This window comes from Choloepus didactylus, chromosome 1 (assembly GCF_015220235.1).
Source record: "Choloepus didactylus isolate mChoDid1 chromosome 1, mChoDid1.pri, whole genome shotgun sequence".
Classification (NCBI taxonomy): domain Eukaryota; kingdom Metazoa; phylum Chordata; class Mammalia; order Pilosa; family Megalonychidae; genus Choloepus; species Choloepus didactylus.
This window is the reverse complement of record NC_051307.1, coordinates 23,843,057-23,860,743: the sequence shown is the minus strand read 5'-3', so window position 1 is coordinate 23,860,743 and position 17,687 is coordinate 23,843,057. Positions and strand designations below refer to the sequence as shown.

The window sequence follows — 17,687 nt, the reverse complement described above, 5'->3', positions numbered from 1 at the left end:
GCAAGTTTCTATGGGGGTTTCTTAAGTTATGAACTGTTCATTTATATACTCAGACTAATATTCTACAATGACAAAACTATATTTGATTAAAACAAAAAATAGTAAAGAATGAAATGCAAGAATACAAGGAATATTTGCAAACTAGTATCTCATTTCATATGATGGGCTTTAAGGTTAGTCTCTGAAGACTTAAGCAAAGGTTTCAAAATTAGTACAACAGTTTTAAAGGCTGACACTTCAAAGTAGATAAGGATTCTGTTTTCTTCAAAGAAGAAAAAAATAATAAATATGATTAGGAAACAGTGCTTATCTATTGTTATCTTCTGTGCCTGTCAATTTAATTTCAAACAAAATAACTGAGAAATGACATTTGTAAAAACAATGTAATTATGCTTTCGAAAATTTTAGACTAATCAAAGGTTAATGGACAATGCTATTTTCTTTATTTTGAAGTCAAAATTACATTGCACATCAAGCCCATGCAGACAAGGCAAAACTGCACAAATGAGTTGGTGGTAATCGGGGATGAAAGGGCAGACCTAAAGCACACCAATTAAACTCAAGAGCAAAATTAAACCTCCTGTTTTAATTCCTGTACAATGTCTCCATGGGGTCAAAGTATATTAGTCATTAAAGCTTTGAAATTTAGCAAAGCAACAACAGCAAGAATGAATTTCTTCTTCCTAAATGACTTTTCTTTATAAAGCAGATCTCTTATTCTCATAAAAATCATTTAATGAACTGAAATATAATTCATCGGCCTCTCCTCTCAGATGCCCAATATTCTTTGAGCAAGATAGCATATGGCTTTCTCTAGAAGCTAATTGGGAGTGTAGCATAAATTATCAGATTCTCTTAGAAAGAGAGCCAGGCAAAGAACAATTTCATATTAACAAAACCACCAGAACAAAAAAGAAAAAAAGAAAACAATTTTTCTTGTTCAATCCAATTTATCATCTAAACTATTATCTGAACATGGAAGAAAAAACAGAGAGACTACCTAGAAAGTAGGAGATCCAAATGCTGCTTTGGTTCAGTCACTAACAGGATCTTGAGAAATCACTGCACTTCTAGGATTCATTGCCCTATAAAACTGGCTTACTGTCCTTTCCCCCTTTCCAAAATATTTATCTTGCTTACTTCTTATCCCTTGCTCATAGACCCAACATACGGGGTCCAGCACTATCCCATCCATTCATTCCTCACTTCCCTAATCTGTAGCCATGTTTATTCCAAATGTGGCTACAATAGTTAGACCCTTCTACTTGAACCCTCTTCTTGCCTTCTTTTGGCTAAACAGAATGATCATAAATACACGAACTGATGTCACAAAAACTCACACAAACTCCTTTGAACTTTGCTTGTTATGATTCTTCAACATGTTACATTATAATTTAACCACATTATAATACCAGTTTCACATACTCAAAACTTTCAAATATCCCCTTAGAATAATTTAAAAATAGAGATTGAAAGCCCTTTTATTTTATAAAATATGCTGATTAAAACAAATAAATATATGCCTTTAAATAAGCAGATCACTGAAGGGTTTCAAAGCTGTGATAATAGGACAGGTAATAAAATCTACTTTATTTTGAAAACTGATCTCATTCAGAAAAGCTGCATTCTCAAGAAGTCTACCTTTTTCCATTTCACAGTCCTCTAATGATGACCATTTCAAGTTTCCATTTCAGGATCAAAATTCTTTTGCTGGCATTCGAAATCTTCCACTTCTACCTGAGTTGGCAAATCTCAGACCAAAACAATGCTTGTCACAGCTCCTTGCACATGGCTAATGGGCCAACTAATAGTTAATAACCGATCCAGAGAATATACTTGCTCAATATTAGACATGTGTGGCCAACCACCAGCATACACAACACTTAACATGGTCTTCCGGTTTATGTAAAACTTCTTATGCTTGTTACACATTTCTATACTGTTCAAATTTTTCAATACGCAGAACTATCTTAACTTTTTTAAAAAAGCCAGCTGAAACAAAATATACATATCTAAATTTTTTCTAGTATTCTTCTAAAATCTTTACCTAAGCTGTCCTTTTTAAATTTAAGTCATATTCATTCATTCTTATAAGGAACTATCAATTTCTTTCAAGTCTTAATTGGTCAGTAAGTGAATTAATTAATTGGCTAAGTGAAAAAAAGTTTTTTTTTTTTTTTACTTTTTAACTATGTGAGACTTAAATATTTCCATTTTATATAATAATAGTAATAATAACAATACTAGGAACTAACACATAGTACTGATGTTATATGTATTAATATATACAAACATCACACAGATAATGCCATGTTACGTAGATATTAATTCATATACTGTTCGAAGCACCTTACATTCATATTAACTCAAGTAATCTTCAACAACCCTAAATACTACTCTCATTAATAAAGGACAAAACTGAGGCACAGAGCTATTAAGTAACTTGTCCAAGGTCAACAGCTCGAAAGGCACAGAGCCAGGATCTAAATCAGGCAACTTGCCCCAGCACAGGTCCGTGCTCCCTGTTTGAAGCCGCCTTCCCTGCTCATCTGAGAAACGTGCTGGTGACTCAGTGAAACTGGGCGAACATCACGCCTGGTTCTGAAATCAGTATTATGAATGCGGGAACAACTCCACTCCTCTCCAGAGAACTGGGCTTTTAAAAATCGCTGATCTCCAACTCATTTCAACAACCACCCTCTTTCATATGACACTAAAATCCTAAGGCTAAACCTCTATTGCATGTTTCTTAAAAAGGTAGTCACGCAGAATCCAGCTAAATAAAAAGGCTTCACAGCTCCCTCTTGCAGCTAGGAAAATATATGTGAACTTGAGTCAGTAACTGCCTTTATATCTCATTTTCAACAGTCAGCTGGATAATCTGTGTTACTTTTTCATCGCCAGCCTTTTTTTTTTAGATGAATGATTTTATTCCTAGAGCTGTCAATCATTCTAATTCAGTTTTGAGTGAATTTCTACTTCTAAAAAGATACCAGCAAAACATATTTTTTAACCAGGAATAATCTTGGAAGAGGAATATTTACCAAACATTTTTTTTTAAAAGAAAATTACTAGTGTCCTCACCATAACAGGCATTTCATAAGCTATCCACATGTAACTGAAGAGTTACATAACATTTTTCCCTTCATGAACTATGGATTTCATTTGCAAATCCAGTTTAAGGGTTTAGGTATTATTTGCTTTTCTTTTTATAGCAAAAAAAAAAAAAATTAAGAAATACATATTTTATCTTGTAAACCTGCTACTCGTTCAGGGGTCATTGATCATTCTTTGACTTCAGCTTCACCAGCCTGCCACCCTCTGTCTTTCCCCACCCACCCTTGAGATATGTCTGTATATATCTGTATATGTGAGATATATCTGTACATCTGATAGACTTGCAGGGTGATGCTATTTCCAAGGGTTTGTAGAAGATGGTATTTAGCATCAACCCCCATTCCATACATTTGTATCTGGGATCCCACTTTAAAAAGGAAAAAATTTCATAATCAAGTAGACTGGGAAGAGGTAGAAAAATACCATCTTAAAACAAGAAACAAGACAAAAATTTATCTTTCCTACCCTCCCCACTGCTGCCCAGTGAATCACATTTTTCACATGTTACGGCTCAGGCAAGATCCTTTAACAATTTTTCATCTGAGCTCTCAGGTTCTGTCTTCAGCCCCTGCCTTATGTCTAATTCCATACTTCTCTCCAGAGTGCACCCCACCCCTTTCTTTTCCTGCACAGCATGTCACAGTTCATGAGCATACGTTTATAACTATTTAGTAAATATCTGTCATCCCCAATAGACTGAAAGCTCCGTGAAAGAAAACACTTTGCTTTGTTCACCACAATATCCTCAGAACCGAGGGACTGGGCTTGGCCCAAAAAGGGAATCAATAAAAATTTCTCTAAATAGATGGAGAGATAATAAAATCAAAGCCCACACTTGCTCATTCTCTTACACTTCATTCACTATTTAAGAACCTCAACTGTGTCTGACTTTAAGACACAGGTAATAGAAAGATGAAGACAAAGGCCCTGTCTACACACTCAGGCCAGTCCGTGTGTGAGAGCATGAGTGAACGTGTGTGCGTGTGTCTGGGAAGGGAGAGACAGAAAGGCATGTAAACAAATACTGTATATGCAAGGATTCAACTGCCTTTCTCCAGACCCATCTGGAAACTTACTACCAGGATACTCCCTACAATTATTTCATCCTATTGTTCACTGATCCCTTAAACACAGGACAGTGTAACACTTCTACTCATTATACTACTTAATTTGTACTTTCCTTTTGGCACTTAACACTCTCTATTTGTTTTATAATAATGCACACGTCTCATTTACCCTATTAGAAGGCAAACTTCCGGCAGGGGGCGGGAGGGGCAGACATAAGGTGTACACAGTCAGTCAGACTATTCCTTGTATCTTGGAAGTTTCATTTTATTTTAAAGTATGTTTTTACAGGTTTATCTTTGCATTCGTATTTGAAATAACCAGCTGGACAATGAAAAGTATTAATGAAACTTGGCTTGTAACTCTCTTAAGGTAACACATGTCCCATTAGGTTAAGTTTGTAAAACAGAATGCACGTTTTCTACTGAATTTTCTTATGCTGCTTCTTCACAGAAGACCTATGTTTATTTCTAAAATGACTGACAACTTCCACCTTCATACAAATATCTGTACAGAAAGTCTCTAGCAATGCCACACACAGTAAAACAGGGATCCTTTAGCAACAGGGATAAAGTCTTAACGATAAAGATTATAACCTCTCTATTTTCCTTCAAACCAGTATTCAACTGACCACATTTACTTTTCAATTTTTTAAATGAGTCATTTATAACTTAACCTTGCGATCTATTTAAGTTGCAGGCTGCTCTCCATTTCCTCAGTAGGACCAGGGATCTGGTAGCTTCTCTGTAGTACCAACAACTTTGCAAGTGCTACCAGAGGTCTCTGCTGGTTAGGAGGACACGAGACAAGCGCTTGCCCCCTGCCTGTTATCTGGCTCCCCATTAACCAGCAGGAGACAGTGACTCCTCACGAATGGCCATCAAATCTGCACTTCATTGTTCTACTTGTAGGCGGCTACCTTTAGGGTATTAAAAGTCAGTGTGGGTGGGTTTGCCCATCATCAAGGCAGATGATTCGGAAGAACACAGCACTTAGGAAGAAGCAAGTTTATGTCAATAAGTATCAGGGCTTTTCAAACCCATACTTCTCTGAATATACCAAGAAAAGTTATCAACCCAGGTTATAAAATGCTTCCCCCATAACACATTTATCATTGCTCTTAGTGGTTGCTTTTTCAGAGCCACCTTCAGCAAACCTATTTGGTAAGCTTCACAAAAGACAGCAACTAAAAGATAATTATATCTTTTTAGTGGATACAGACATAGCTAGATAAAGCCCCCTCCAGCCTCATTAAGGTGAAATTACCTATCCTCCCACCAATGCTTGCAGGCCACTGCCAGCAAACTACAAAATGTATTAATGTGAATCTCACCTCCACCCTTTGAAGAGGGTGACAATAACCAGTGAAAATATCCAAAAGGATGGAAGAGCAAAGAAATGCAATCACATAGGCCAGGAAATAAGTGTGAATCATATTTGCCTACATGCTGCCTCCTTTTACACAAGAAAAAAAAGCTTCAAAAACGAAGATTATGATATGCTTTAATTACCTAATTTGTTTTTTAATTTGTAGTAAGAAAATTCAAGAAATTCAAATAATTATAAATAAATGTAAATCCTTGGAGAAATGAGAGTTCCTTAATGAAATGCATATTAATAATTATGGAAAACCCAATTCTTGGGGTCTTAAACTGTCTTAAGACCCAAGGCGATTTTTACCCACTTGTAGGTAAAAAACCAGAAGAGAAAGAAGTTCAATGACCTTTAAATAAGGACTAAAAAACAGTAATGATATGATATTCTGTAAAGCCCAGGTGGAATTACAGAAAATCACTTCTCCGGAAATTCCGATTTTGGAAAATTACCATGAGGTTGGCGAAGAGTGGGAAAAAAAAATGGGGAGGAAGGATTGCAAATGGTAAAATACCAAAAAGGACCCAACCGATGCGAAATGCAGCCTCCTGTGCCCCAACTGTCAAACAAACCTCTTCTACGCATCTTTAGATAAAAAGAAAATAGTCATTTTGCACAAGGCATTAGCTGAATGTTCGAGAGTTGGATGAACAGTGAAGACTTGTTAAACACCTAGTGGTGGGTGGATTTCACCAGGCTGCAGCCTCCACACAGCTTTCTTTGCTGCACTGCAGAGGCGCCATCTTCTCGGTCTTAATCTTCACTCAATTCAATCGTTTTATTTGCCCCCTAAAAAAAAAGACCCTGTGGAGCCTCCCCAGCAGCCTGCGCCCCCCGGGGGCCTAAACCGAGTCCCCAGCGCTGCCAGGAAGGAGGCCGCGCCTTAATCAGACAAACGCCTCCTTTGATGCACAGAAGCCCGTGCCTCCCCACCACCCGCCACTGCCCTTTCCAGACGCACTCCCGAGTCTCCACGGCTTTCCCCAAGGATTTTACAGCCCAGTACACAATTAGCAAGCCTCGGGGGGGCGGGGGTGTAGGGGGCCCCAGGCTTGGCCAGAAAAGCCCCTAACAGCACCAACTCCCCTACCCCGCAGACGCTCAACGCCAGGAAGGGAGCCGGGCTGGAACCGAGTTGGCGCAAGGAGACGAACGCGGCTCCGTCCGCCGCGCCCTGGGCTGGCGAGAGCGGGGTGTCGCGGCTTTTGTTCCCGGGGACCTTCTCCCCTTGGGAGAGAAGCTGAAGGTACGACCGAATGCCCGGGACGTTCCAGGGTCGGGCAGGTGTGGGATGGCCGTTGGTCTCCGACCCTTCCCATCTTTCGCAACTTACACAAAAGGGAGACGCGGAAACGTACAAAGTTTGCCTGAGGAAGGCGGTGCGGAACCCGGGCGCGCACTCCGGCTGTGGTCGCACCCAGACGGCCACCGCGAGCAGCCGGGAAAAGGAAGGGGGAGGAGGTTCGGGCAGGGAAGGGATGGGGGGGAAAGGGAGGTGAGTGGGGCGGAGAAGGCACAGGGAAGCGAGGGGTTGGGGGTCCAGCTGCCCGAGCTGCCCCGACTCTTCGTCCCCAGGGCTCGAGAAAGGGAAGGGCAGCGATGTAAGAGCGGGGAACAGGATCCAGGGGCGCTGAGTTTTCGGTTTTCCCCACGTGCCCCCACCCCCCACCTTTTCTGGACCTCTCTTGCCTCCCTCGGCCCCTGCCACTGCCCCAGAGGCCGAGACTGAGCCGTGATCGGAGCTCAGGGTCGTGCCCTCCCCTTCTCCCCGCTCTGATGAGGACCAGGCGAGGCCGGCGACTCGCCCGCTCCCGCTCCGAGGGCCAGAGCGCGCGTCCCCGGGGTAGGGCTGGGCCGGAGGCGGGGATGCGCAGGGCACCCGCAAGCTGGGGAGTGGGGCGCGGTGGGGAGATGGGTCCCCTTGGCTGCCCCTGGCTTCTTTGGGTTAAAGACTTAGGGGAATCGGGTCCCCTCCCGTGGCCGCACCCCCGCTCCCCGCCAACCTTCCGAAGCGCTGCACCCACCTCCAGCGCCCGAGCCGTCCAGACGGCGAGTAGAAGCAGGGCCAAACCCCGCGGCATCGCAACCGTGCGCGGGGCACCGTGTGCGCTGCTGTCCGAGGCGGATCCGCCGCGCCCTTGCTCTGCGGGTCCAGTCGCCGCCGGCGTCTCGGGTTAGCCCCGCTCTCGCGCCGCCCTGGGTGCTCTCGTCTAGCGCTGCCGAGGAAACTGACCGAGCAGGAGCGCGGCTGCTGGGCTCCGAGCCCGGCGAGTCAGCTGATCCGGCCCACTCGGCTCGGCACCCGAGAGAGACCCCTAGCGGAGCCGCCGGGGAGTTGCGCCTGCTCGCACTGGGAAGGGCCCCTCCACCCACCCTCCCGCAGCCCCCAGCGCCCACAGGTGCAGCGCCCTCGGCCTCTCCAGCACCTTGCACGCCTCCCCGGCTCACGGCCCACCTGAGCTCCAGGAGCAGAAGGAGGGAGCGTCGGGGGCTAGGAGAGGGACGGTGCAGGATCAGGAAAAGGTGAGTCGTAGGACACTTGGGCTCCAGAAAAGTCGGGAGCGCTGCCCGCTCGTTCCCGCGAGCTTGACTCATCCGACCCCGCAGGCATCTCAGGGATGTCATATAAAACACTGCTGCTAGGGTGCGTTTTATTCCGCATTTGGGTTTTCATCTTGCTTTGGAGAGGTGGGGGTTGGGGGTGGAGGGCGTTTCTGGAAGAGAATGGAAACAAGCGAAGCTTCAAGGAAATAGGATTTGCTTTGCTTGTTGAGAGCGCAAAAACCTCATTTTTTTCCGCCCGTCAAAAGCAGCCACGAGCAACCTGGCATTTTCTATCTTTAGAATGAACCAAAGGAGAAAGGCGCAGGACTTGGCAAAGAAGCGGGCGACCCATTTACTCCTCTTTGAAAGGAGAGGGTTTGTTTTTATTTTGTTTTGCTTTTGTTTGATTTAGAGAAGGGGGCGGTCAGCAGAGATTAACAGGCAGAGGTGTGTCATCCATCTGAGGAGGGAATGAAAAGAAGTTAGGAGGAAAGAGATCTCGAGAGAGATTCCTATTCGACCCCCATAACTAGGAGCTTCTGACCTCAAACTCTGTCCTTATTCTTCACTGTCTGCCCTAAATTACAGAAATGAACCTTCTGCAAAGCGAGTTTCTTCAAGAGTAAACAGAACCGTCCAATATCCAGTTAGTGTGTGCCTTGAACTGCCTGAATGTAGCCCCTGCTGTTGACCTGAAAGAGCTTCATCCCCAAGGCAGTCCCCAGAGGGATGGGTAGGAGGGAAGAAGCCCTTGGCAGGGCTGCAGTGCAAGCCTGCCTTTTCTCTCCCCAGCTCACTGCACTGTGGAATGATGGTTCAGCCAGCAGGTTGCAGACTCCCTTCCTGAGAAGTCAGCATTTATCTACCAGCTCCCCAAAATGTTGTCTTTCCCCAAACTAGGTGTGCAATCTTTTAAAGTCAGGAAACAAGCTAAAGAACTTCTCCCAAGTCTGACAGCAAGTGATATGAAGTTAGAAATGCAGTGAAGGGCCTGACAGCAAAACCTAGCTGGATACCTTCACACCTTAGTGCTTCCCAGACACATTTACCCTCATCCTCAATTCCCTGTCTGTCCCAGGTTTGTATGAGCAATTGAAGGCATCTGGATGCAAAGAGGAGCATGACTCAGAGATGGGTAGGGAGCAGGACCAGCCACATAATTTGTGCAAAACGGAAACTCCTTGTTCAAAAATTTATTAAGAATTTTAGAACAGCAGCAGCAGAGCGTTAAACCAAGCATGGGGACGTGGGGTCCTGTGTTATAGCACAGGTACACCCAAAGAAACCAGCCCTGGGAAAGTGGAAGCAGTTTTTAAGAGTAAGGGACTTTCATGAAATTTGAAAACATAGAGGTGAGGTTATAATCTATAAAAATAAGTGTTCTTAGATTTAGCAGTTTCCCTTTCCTTTATTGAAATTTGCCACACCCTCACATTCCCTGGGTAAGATGATACCCCAGGAGAAAGTGATAGCTGCTGATTATATTCGAAATAATAGACATTTCCTACATTTTCTCTACTCAGATAATCTGATGACTTTTTACTACTTTTATTCCACATTTAATGCCATTTCCTGCCCCGAGGTAGATCCCCATCCACTGGACAATAAATAGAGGAGTTTCCCTAGTTACAACACCACAACAACTTTTGGAAAGAGACCAAGAACCAACTGCTGGAAGCACCACAACATCCCCAGCCTAGGCTTAAATGCCTCCATTTGTGAGAGGTTCGCTAGACACAGTGCATTCTGTCTTTGGACTGTTCTGGTTATTAGAACGTTCTTATCCCATTTAAAGCCTACATCTCTTTCCTTTAAAGTCCCATTCATTTGTCCTTGTTGTACCCTCAGTGACTTGAGTAGAACAAGTCTGAGCTCTTCTACATCACAGGACTTCAAATAACTGCTAGCAGTTCTCATGCTGCTTCTGCCCCCAGAGTCCTCTCCTCACAAGGCAACGCAGGCACTCTCTTCAGAGAATAGTTACACTGTGTGAATATATCTCAATAAAATTGCATTTATTTAAAAAAAAGTTACATGTGGTGATACTGTGAACCATTGATTGTACACTTTGGATGGATTGCATGATATGTGAATATATCTCAATAAAACAGCTGGGAAAAAGATAGTTACACAAATGGCAAGGTTTCCAGTTCCTTCTATACCCTGGCTACTCTCCTCTCACTGTGTTCTGGTTTGTCTGTGCCTTTTTACAGTATTGTGCCTAAGCTTTTTTTTTTGAAGCTACATCCTACTATGAACTCTGATTGGTTGCACTTGCTACCATATCTCCCAAGTCTGTATATATCGTGGCTGAGCCTCACCTCTGTCATCTTGTATTTAGGCTGTTATCTGCCCCGGGTAGAATTAACCAAAAGAAATCTTAGCCTAAGTTAGAAGACAGGCCCTCACTTAGAGCAGCTAGGACTTGTTCTGTAATCCCGTCACTAATTTTTGGCCTGTATTACCAAGGACCAATAATTCTTCTGCACTTTTCAGTTAGAAAATTATTCAACTTAGTGGAAAAAAATAGAAACGGGAGAGTTCTCCTTTCTGTCTGTCATGCAATAACATTGCATCATGATCCCCAGGCAGCTGGCTTACCCCTACTGTGATTGTCAGGCTCTGAAAATAAGTAAAATGGCCTTTCACATTTTTCTTAGAAAATATAATCAAGGTCTAAACATGTATTGACATTTAGAACCCCTAAGATTATTACTACATTTTAAGCTACCCTCATATCCATCCTTGAGAGTGTATTCTTTCACCTTTTATTCATGACCTTTTGAAATCAGAATGCTTCCTAAGAAACTAAAGTAATTTCTTTAGCTATTCTCTGGTTGAATATTTGTATCCCTTGGCCACTGCAGATTTCCAAGAGTGTTAAGTGTTATGAAACCCTCTATGGAGGTCTGCCTGACTTGGTATTATTGGTGATGGCATATACTGTGACATATTTGAGAGTTTCATGCACTTAAGCTGTCTTTCCTTCCAGAACTTCATGCTGATTCCTCTTTGTAGACCAGAGTAGATCCTTTATCTCTACTCTGTATCTACAGAAGTCTGAACTGTAAATAACATTCAAACTTTTCATAATAAAATCCTTTCTCCCAGTTATGGATATGTTTTTTCACGTAAGATTTTTTTTCTCTTTTCTCCCTTTTTAATGAATACACATAAAGGAATGCTTAAATTAATTAGCAGTTAACCTACCTACATTTAACTTCATATATCCATTAGACTTGTATGTAGACAGAAGATGTTACATTTTACTTCCCTTTTTCTTAAGTGACTTCTTCATTGATGGGTCTTCACTTCTGCATCTGTGAAGTGTTCAAAGAGTACTACACTTTTCAAATTAGTCCTTCCCTAGTGACTACTCAAAACTACTTCAGAGACAGCCTTCAGATTCAACTAGATGATATTTTACAATTGGGCTTAATGTATTTCAGTAGTAATTCTACAGGACAACAAAATTACATGTTTAACCAGGGGCTACTATTGGTAGCTAATTTCTATAACTTGTTTGAGGAATGATGGTAATTCCACAGTTGCTGCAAGAACTAATTTCAAAGAATATTCTTATACATTACATAATAAAAAGGAAGAACAGGAGAGGAGCAAAATAATGGGTCACGTATGCCAATCCCAGAGGTAGGAAGTATGAAAATCCATCAAATGGCAGGAAGATTTAATGGAATCTTGTGACATTGCACAGGTTTGCTTCTTTAGTGAACTTTGGATAATATGGTGGCTAGATACTGTGGTGGAAAAAGACCCAAGCATTGAGAAAAAGCCTAATCACCACATAGTAACTTTGCAAATAGTTACGGAAACTACCACAGCCTCAGTTTCCTGATCTAGAAAATAAAAAGAAAAATGGCCCCCTCATCAATTGGTATGGTGTTGAACTGAGAAGTCACCCAAGCCAGTGCCTGGCTTACAGTAGAAACCAGTGCCCTTCTCTTGGGAGTAGCAGTTCACAATAACTGTCACCTGGTTGGCCGCCATAGTCATGCCTTTGATCAAGCATTGACCTCGTGGTGTGGGCTGGTGAGGAGGGAAAGCCCACTAGCTCAGTGGCTCTTCACCCAGTGTGGGGAGAAACTGACGTGCTGGTGAGTCCCTAAGTAATATTTGCTAATAAAAGTTCCATAATTCGTGAGTGATTTACATTTTTTATTTTGTTAATATAAATGAGAGCAGACTCAAGATTACGTGAACATCAGACTAGGTCCCTCTACATACCAGTATGCTCTCTGGAGTGGGAGAGAACAGGATGGAGTTGCAGCTAGTATGCTGTGAATTAGGCAAAAACCTGACTACTCCCAGGAGAGCCTGTGCCAGGTATGTGAAAGACAAGCATCTTGTTTGCAAATGGACATATTTGAAACTTTCTAGATGTGCTGAGAGGATTATGCTGAGCTGGCTATCTCCTGCAGAACGAAGGACCACACCCCATGGTCACTCCCCGGAGCAGTTGCTAGAAGCCACAGCTTTCACAGAAAGTCACTGTGGCCTGGGGGACATGGTCAACAGTCAAAGCCAAACATGAAGGCTGAGGGGATCTTATACTACAAGGTAACTAGATTTCTTTGTCTCTGCATAATTCACACCTGGGAGAAGAAGAGAGGTTGTTCTTCGTGTATTCCTCTTATAGGAGAGAGAAGTCCTAGGGAGATTCTGGTTAACTCAACTTTGAAAATCCAGAGCGGAGGCTGTAACTAGAGAAGTGTCTCCTAAACCTAAGCTGGATGGAAAGGTCATAGGAAGATAAACCTTAAGTATTGATGAGCACATTGACATTGTGTCAATAAAGAAAAACAGTATCCTGAATGACAAAACAAACAAATAAAAGCTCCATACAACTTTTATTCCTGAGTGAATATCCAACTTTGCTGTATCCCTCAATTAACATTTTCTGTCCCATATGGAATCTATGCTAATTGAAATATATCTAATATAACTCTTAGAAATGAAAGTGCTGCATATTGTTGGATCAGTCTTTTTCTTTTTTTTTTTTTTTTAACATTTTCACTGTGGGCAGGATTAAAAAAGATATATTCCCTGCACTTTCAGGTCTTATATTTATGTGAGAAAATTTTATATAAAAGAAATGCATAAAGAAAAAAATGTCAATAAGTATACATTTGGCGAGTGTATATTTGTGCATAGATGAGTGAATTTGTCAGAAGAAAATTAGATTCGTATACCCATAGCACTGGGAAGGGTGAATTGAAGATATTTCTGTAGAGTATTTGCTAGTGACCGTAAAGAGAAAAGAGAAGGAGTCAAGAGATGTGTACATTAAGACACAAGCTGCAGCAGAGCAGGATTTGTGAGGGGGTTAATAAGTGGGAGTTAATTGTGGGAGAAGCTCTTCATGTTTGAGCTGAGGAATTAAGGTCAGATGGAATGGATAGCAGTGGGCTACTCTTCATTACAGGTTTGGTTTCCAAAACACAATCTGACATATTCTAGCATTTCTTGAGAAATATCAGTGTGGAGATATAGGGTAGTTTGGAGGATGGAAAAATTTGGGATCAGGGAGAAGGGTGTGCCACAGGTTCTAGGCATGTCCATAGATGAGATCTATGAAAAGTTTTTGAAAACAATCACAGCAGGACACTGTGAGAACTTTACAGACAGATCTCATTGAATACTTCTGTGCTCTCTTGGTTTTTAAAACTCCATTTCACAGATGAGAGGTGAGAGAGGTTAACTCAGCCAGTAATGGCTGAAGGAGTGAGGATTTGTGCCCAGTTCTCTCTGCCCCTGACACAATGTTAATTACAATCTTGAACTGCAGAGGAGAAAAAGTGTTAGAAAAACAAATTTTTTTTGAGTGAGTGGAATAATAACATCAATTTTCAGTCTCTTTGTATTTAGAGATCAGAAGAACATACAATAGGATCAAACTTGAATATGATGAATAAAGATTGAAGGAAGGCAAATGAGAGATGAGTATTGGAGGAGTAACTGTGGGAGTTGTCCTTTGATAATTGACGATTAATCCCCAAGAGACCACTTGAAAACTATTCAGATGAAGTTAACAACATGATGTTACATATAAGCAAACACATTTTCTATTTCCCTTTAAGAATTCAGTAGTCACTTGGACATTTAGTTAATATATGAAAGATAAAGCATATATACCCGTATACATACGATGTGAGAAAGAACTGAGGTACACTTAAATTCCAGGGTCATTTTCCAATACATGAAGGCATTAGAATGATAATGTTTGACAAATAAAGAAGAACTTCTAGCCCAATTTCCAAATGGTGTGTGGAACACTAGTTCCACAGTAGGTTACCAGATGTTACAGACATGACAAGAGTTTTATGATCAAGTAAGTTTGAGAATTAAAGGGTTAAGTAAAATTAAACAAATATCTTTGCTTTAGAATGTCCTGGAACCTGCATTTTGATTTTAAAGAGGGTAGCTTTTGCACAAAGCACACCACCACCACCCCCCACCGCTTCTTGTGTTGTAATTACTGCAGAACTCCTGGGACTAGTGTTGCACAAACAAACTTCAGGGAACTCTGCTTTAGAGGAATTCTAATTGGAATCTTTGGGATGTTTTTTCAGATCCTTGTAGAATGCAAGCTTATATTGTACCTTTTTTTCAAAATAGATTATTTCCACTGAATGGCGTTTCTGCGCATGACCTTGAAGATAAATTAGTAAAAGGAGAGTGTAAAGATATTAGGCTGTCATACATTTTAAAGTAGGGCATAACAGATGCCATAAAAAGCATTTTGAAATTTTAAAGAGTTAAAATATGTGTTATATGAGAGATACCAGATTAGAGTCTTTGAATATTTATTACACAAATGTGCAAGTATATGACCAGCTTCTTCCCAGTTTGGGGAAGAAATGGAAGAGAATCCAAATTACACTGCAAACAGCTTTTCCTTAAATTTTAATATGCAAAAGAGAGGAAGTATTGCTAAGCTTACAAAGGTAAGTCACAGGATAAGACTTCTGAGTTCACGACATTACTTTTAATCACCTAGAGGCAGGGCCCTCCAGAAATGGCTGGACCTCCAGGAAGACTGTGAAGAGTTCCAGGAAGGAGAATTGAAGGAGACAGCTTTTGGATTAATTTTAAAAGAAGCCTTTGCTGAAATTTCTCATAAAGTATACATGGAGAGCAAGGGCATACAGAGATATAGAACTCTCTGGGTCAAAAAATAAATCTGAATTTCTATAGTTTTTCTCTGTTAGTCCTTATTGAAAAATTCATTTACCACTAATAGTGTCAAGCAGCCCTGTCAGCCCTCATTATTGTACCAAAAAGAAAAATGAGGGAAAAGGCTTAGGGAGCCAAGTCTGAAAAGGAATGTTGTCATTTCTGTTTTCCAGCTATCAGTGAAAACAAATTCTGTTATCTAAATCTTGCAAGGCCAAGGGCCCAAATAACCACCTTGTTTTGGTAAGTTTGTGAAGCCTGGTAAGGGATACTGAGTAAACAAAAAGGGGAACTAGTCAGGCCCATTTCACTTCACAGATGAAGCATAAAATGAAAAGGAAATAAATGGAAAAAACAGTGAAAACACAAATCTTGGTTTTCAGATAATCCTAGAACCCTGATCTCTAGCCAGGCATAAATGTTGGAAAATATCAAATTCAGTATTAATTTTTGGCCTATATAAGAAAACAAGTCATAGATTTGCTTTAAGTTGGATGTACCATTTCAGCCTTGACTACTTGGGAGCTCCTGGGAATCTTTTTTTAAATCAGATTCTTTCAACATGGGTGCTTTTACACCAAAATCTCCATAGGACCCTGGAATCCATATGCAGACTGTGTCCAGAGGAAGGCAAACCAAGATATTAGAAACCAACCAAGCTTAACTAATTTTAAATGCTGTCTTATCAGTCTCAATAATTTGACACCTAAAAAATACCTATGAGGTTTATTTTATTAATCATGACAAAGATGCTCAGACAAGCACACTGGAGTGCATCCTCTCATAAGCTTACTTCTGTTTGCAATGAGTCTTCACAGATAAATCATTCAGTGTAAGATTTAGTCACCATGAACCAAAGTACTGCACAATGTGTAGCTTCACTAGTTCCTTGGGAATGAGAACCAGTTGCTATCACAAGTCATGATAACCTTTCTCTGCATAAGTCACACGTTTTGTCCTGATTTTTCAAGCTCGGAACTTTTTAATGTTTCACGTGCTTAAAGAGAAGATGTTGGATAACTTTTCTCTCATTTCTGGCTTCCTTACATATTCTGTGACTTCGTGAACCCTTCCATTTACAGTACTCTTCTGGTTCCTGTGACCTCGAAAAGAATCTGGAATTACAGTTTTTAGAACGAAAGGTGATGTGGTGGTCATCTAAGCCAAAATGCTAATTTGATGGGGACTTATTGGAGACCCAGAGAAATGCAATAGCTTGCATGCAATCATATGACTATTTATTGGCAAAGCTCAGCCCGAGTCCTCCTGAATTCCTGCTCTCATTTCAGCTGGTGGTACTTCCTGGATCTGGTGATCTCACCAGACTTGAGTTATGGAAACAGTGCGGCACTAAGACCAGCCAGACTTTTTGAAATGGTGACATTTTCTTCACCTAAAGTCAAAATATCTTTCCAGAAACTTGGGGGAGTTGTAATGTAACTAAGGAACCACCTGTTTCATCCTCCCACAAAGGCAGCTGTCTCCCTTTAATATCCTTGAGACAATCATCTGGCTTCTGCTTCCTTATTTTCTATTTTGGGGAGTGGTCTTTAGGAAACAAGATTTCACTAGAATTGTTTTTTGTTGTTATATGAAGTTAAAATTTTATGGTGTGGTACATAATGATACTGGCTATGGAGAAAAATTTAACAGGGTAAGTGTATGGGAGAATGTTCAGGTAGGGAGGAAGGGATTGGAGGCTTGTTATTATATGCAGGGTAATTAGGAAAGACCTCACTGGTAAGACGGCATTGAGCAAACACATGAGGGAGGTGAAGGAGGAGCATTTGAAGCTGTTTGGAGCAAGAGGGTTCAGACACAGAGAACAGCTCCTGAGGCAGGAGTAAGTGTGTTACGTTTGAAGAACAGCAAGGAGACCATGTAGCTCCATCAAAGGAATTGAAAGGGATATAGTATAAGGTAAGGTCAGAGAGGTCAAAGGGCCAGATAATAAGGTAGGACTTTGAAAGCCATTTAAGTGCTTTGAGTGGAATGGAATCAACCAGGGTGTTTGAGCAGAAGAGAGACATGATATGGCTTATATTTTAAAGGGACCACTCTGGCTTCTGTATTGACAGAAATGTATAGTGAGGTAAGGGCCTAAGAAGGAAGTCCAATCAGGAAGCTATGGCAGAAATTTAGAAGAGTAGGAAGTGGTAAGAAGAGAGAAGTTTTAGGATAAATTTTGAAGTTTGAGTCAAGAGGATATTCTGATGGGATGGATTTTGGATGTGAGAAAGAGCACAGAGTTGAGGATGACCCAAAGCTTTTGGCCACAGCAACTAGAAGCATGGGGTTGACATTCACTTAGTTGGAAAAGACTGAAGGAACAACAGATTTTACTGGAGGAATCAGAGTTTAGTTCTGGACATGTTACATTTAAGAAGCCTACT

General features: G+C 41.3%; 1 protein-coding gene and 1 long non-coding RNA gene across 7 annotated transcripts in view; one reads left to right on the top strand and one right to left on the bottom strand.

Annotated features, from left to right (window-relative positions):
* Positions 1-7,779, bottom strand: part of LOC119531590 (amyloid beta precursor protein) — a 310,781-nt gene extending 303,002 nt beyond the window's left edge. For all 6 annotated transcript variants that reach the window (XM_037832974.1, XM_037832984.1, XM_037832991.1 and 3 more), the window contains exon 1: positions 7,581-7,779. In XM_037832974.1, the coding sequence (XP_037688902.1) occupies positions 7,581-7,637 (57 nt within the window). In that variant the 5' untranslated portion in view covers positions 7,638-7,779. The remainder of the gene's footprint in view (positions 1-7,580) is intronic.
* Positions 7,780-12,405: 4,626 nt separating this feature from the next.
* On the top strand, positions 12,406-15,187 carry LOC119531628. Its single transcript, XR_005216362.1, has 3 exons — positions 12,406-12,444; positions 12,540-12,678; positions 15,119-15,187. It is a non-coding gene; the product is annotated as an uncharacterized LOC119531628 (long non-coding RNA).
* Positions 15,188-17,687: the final 2,500 nt, after the last annotated feature.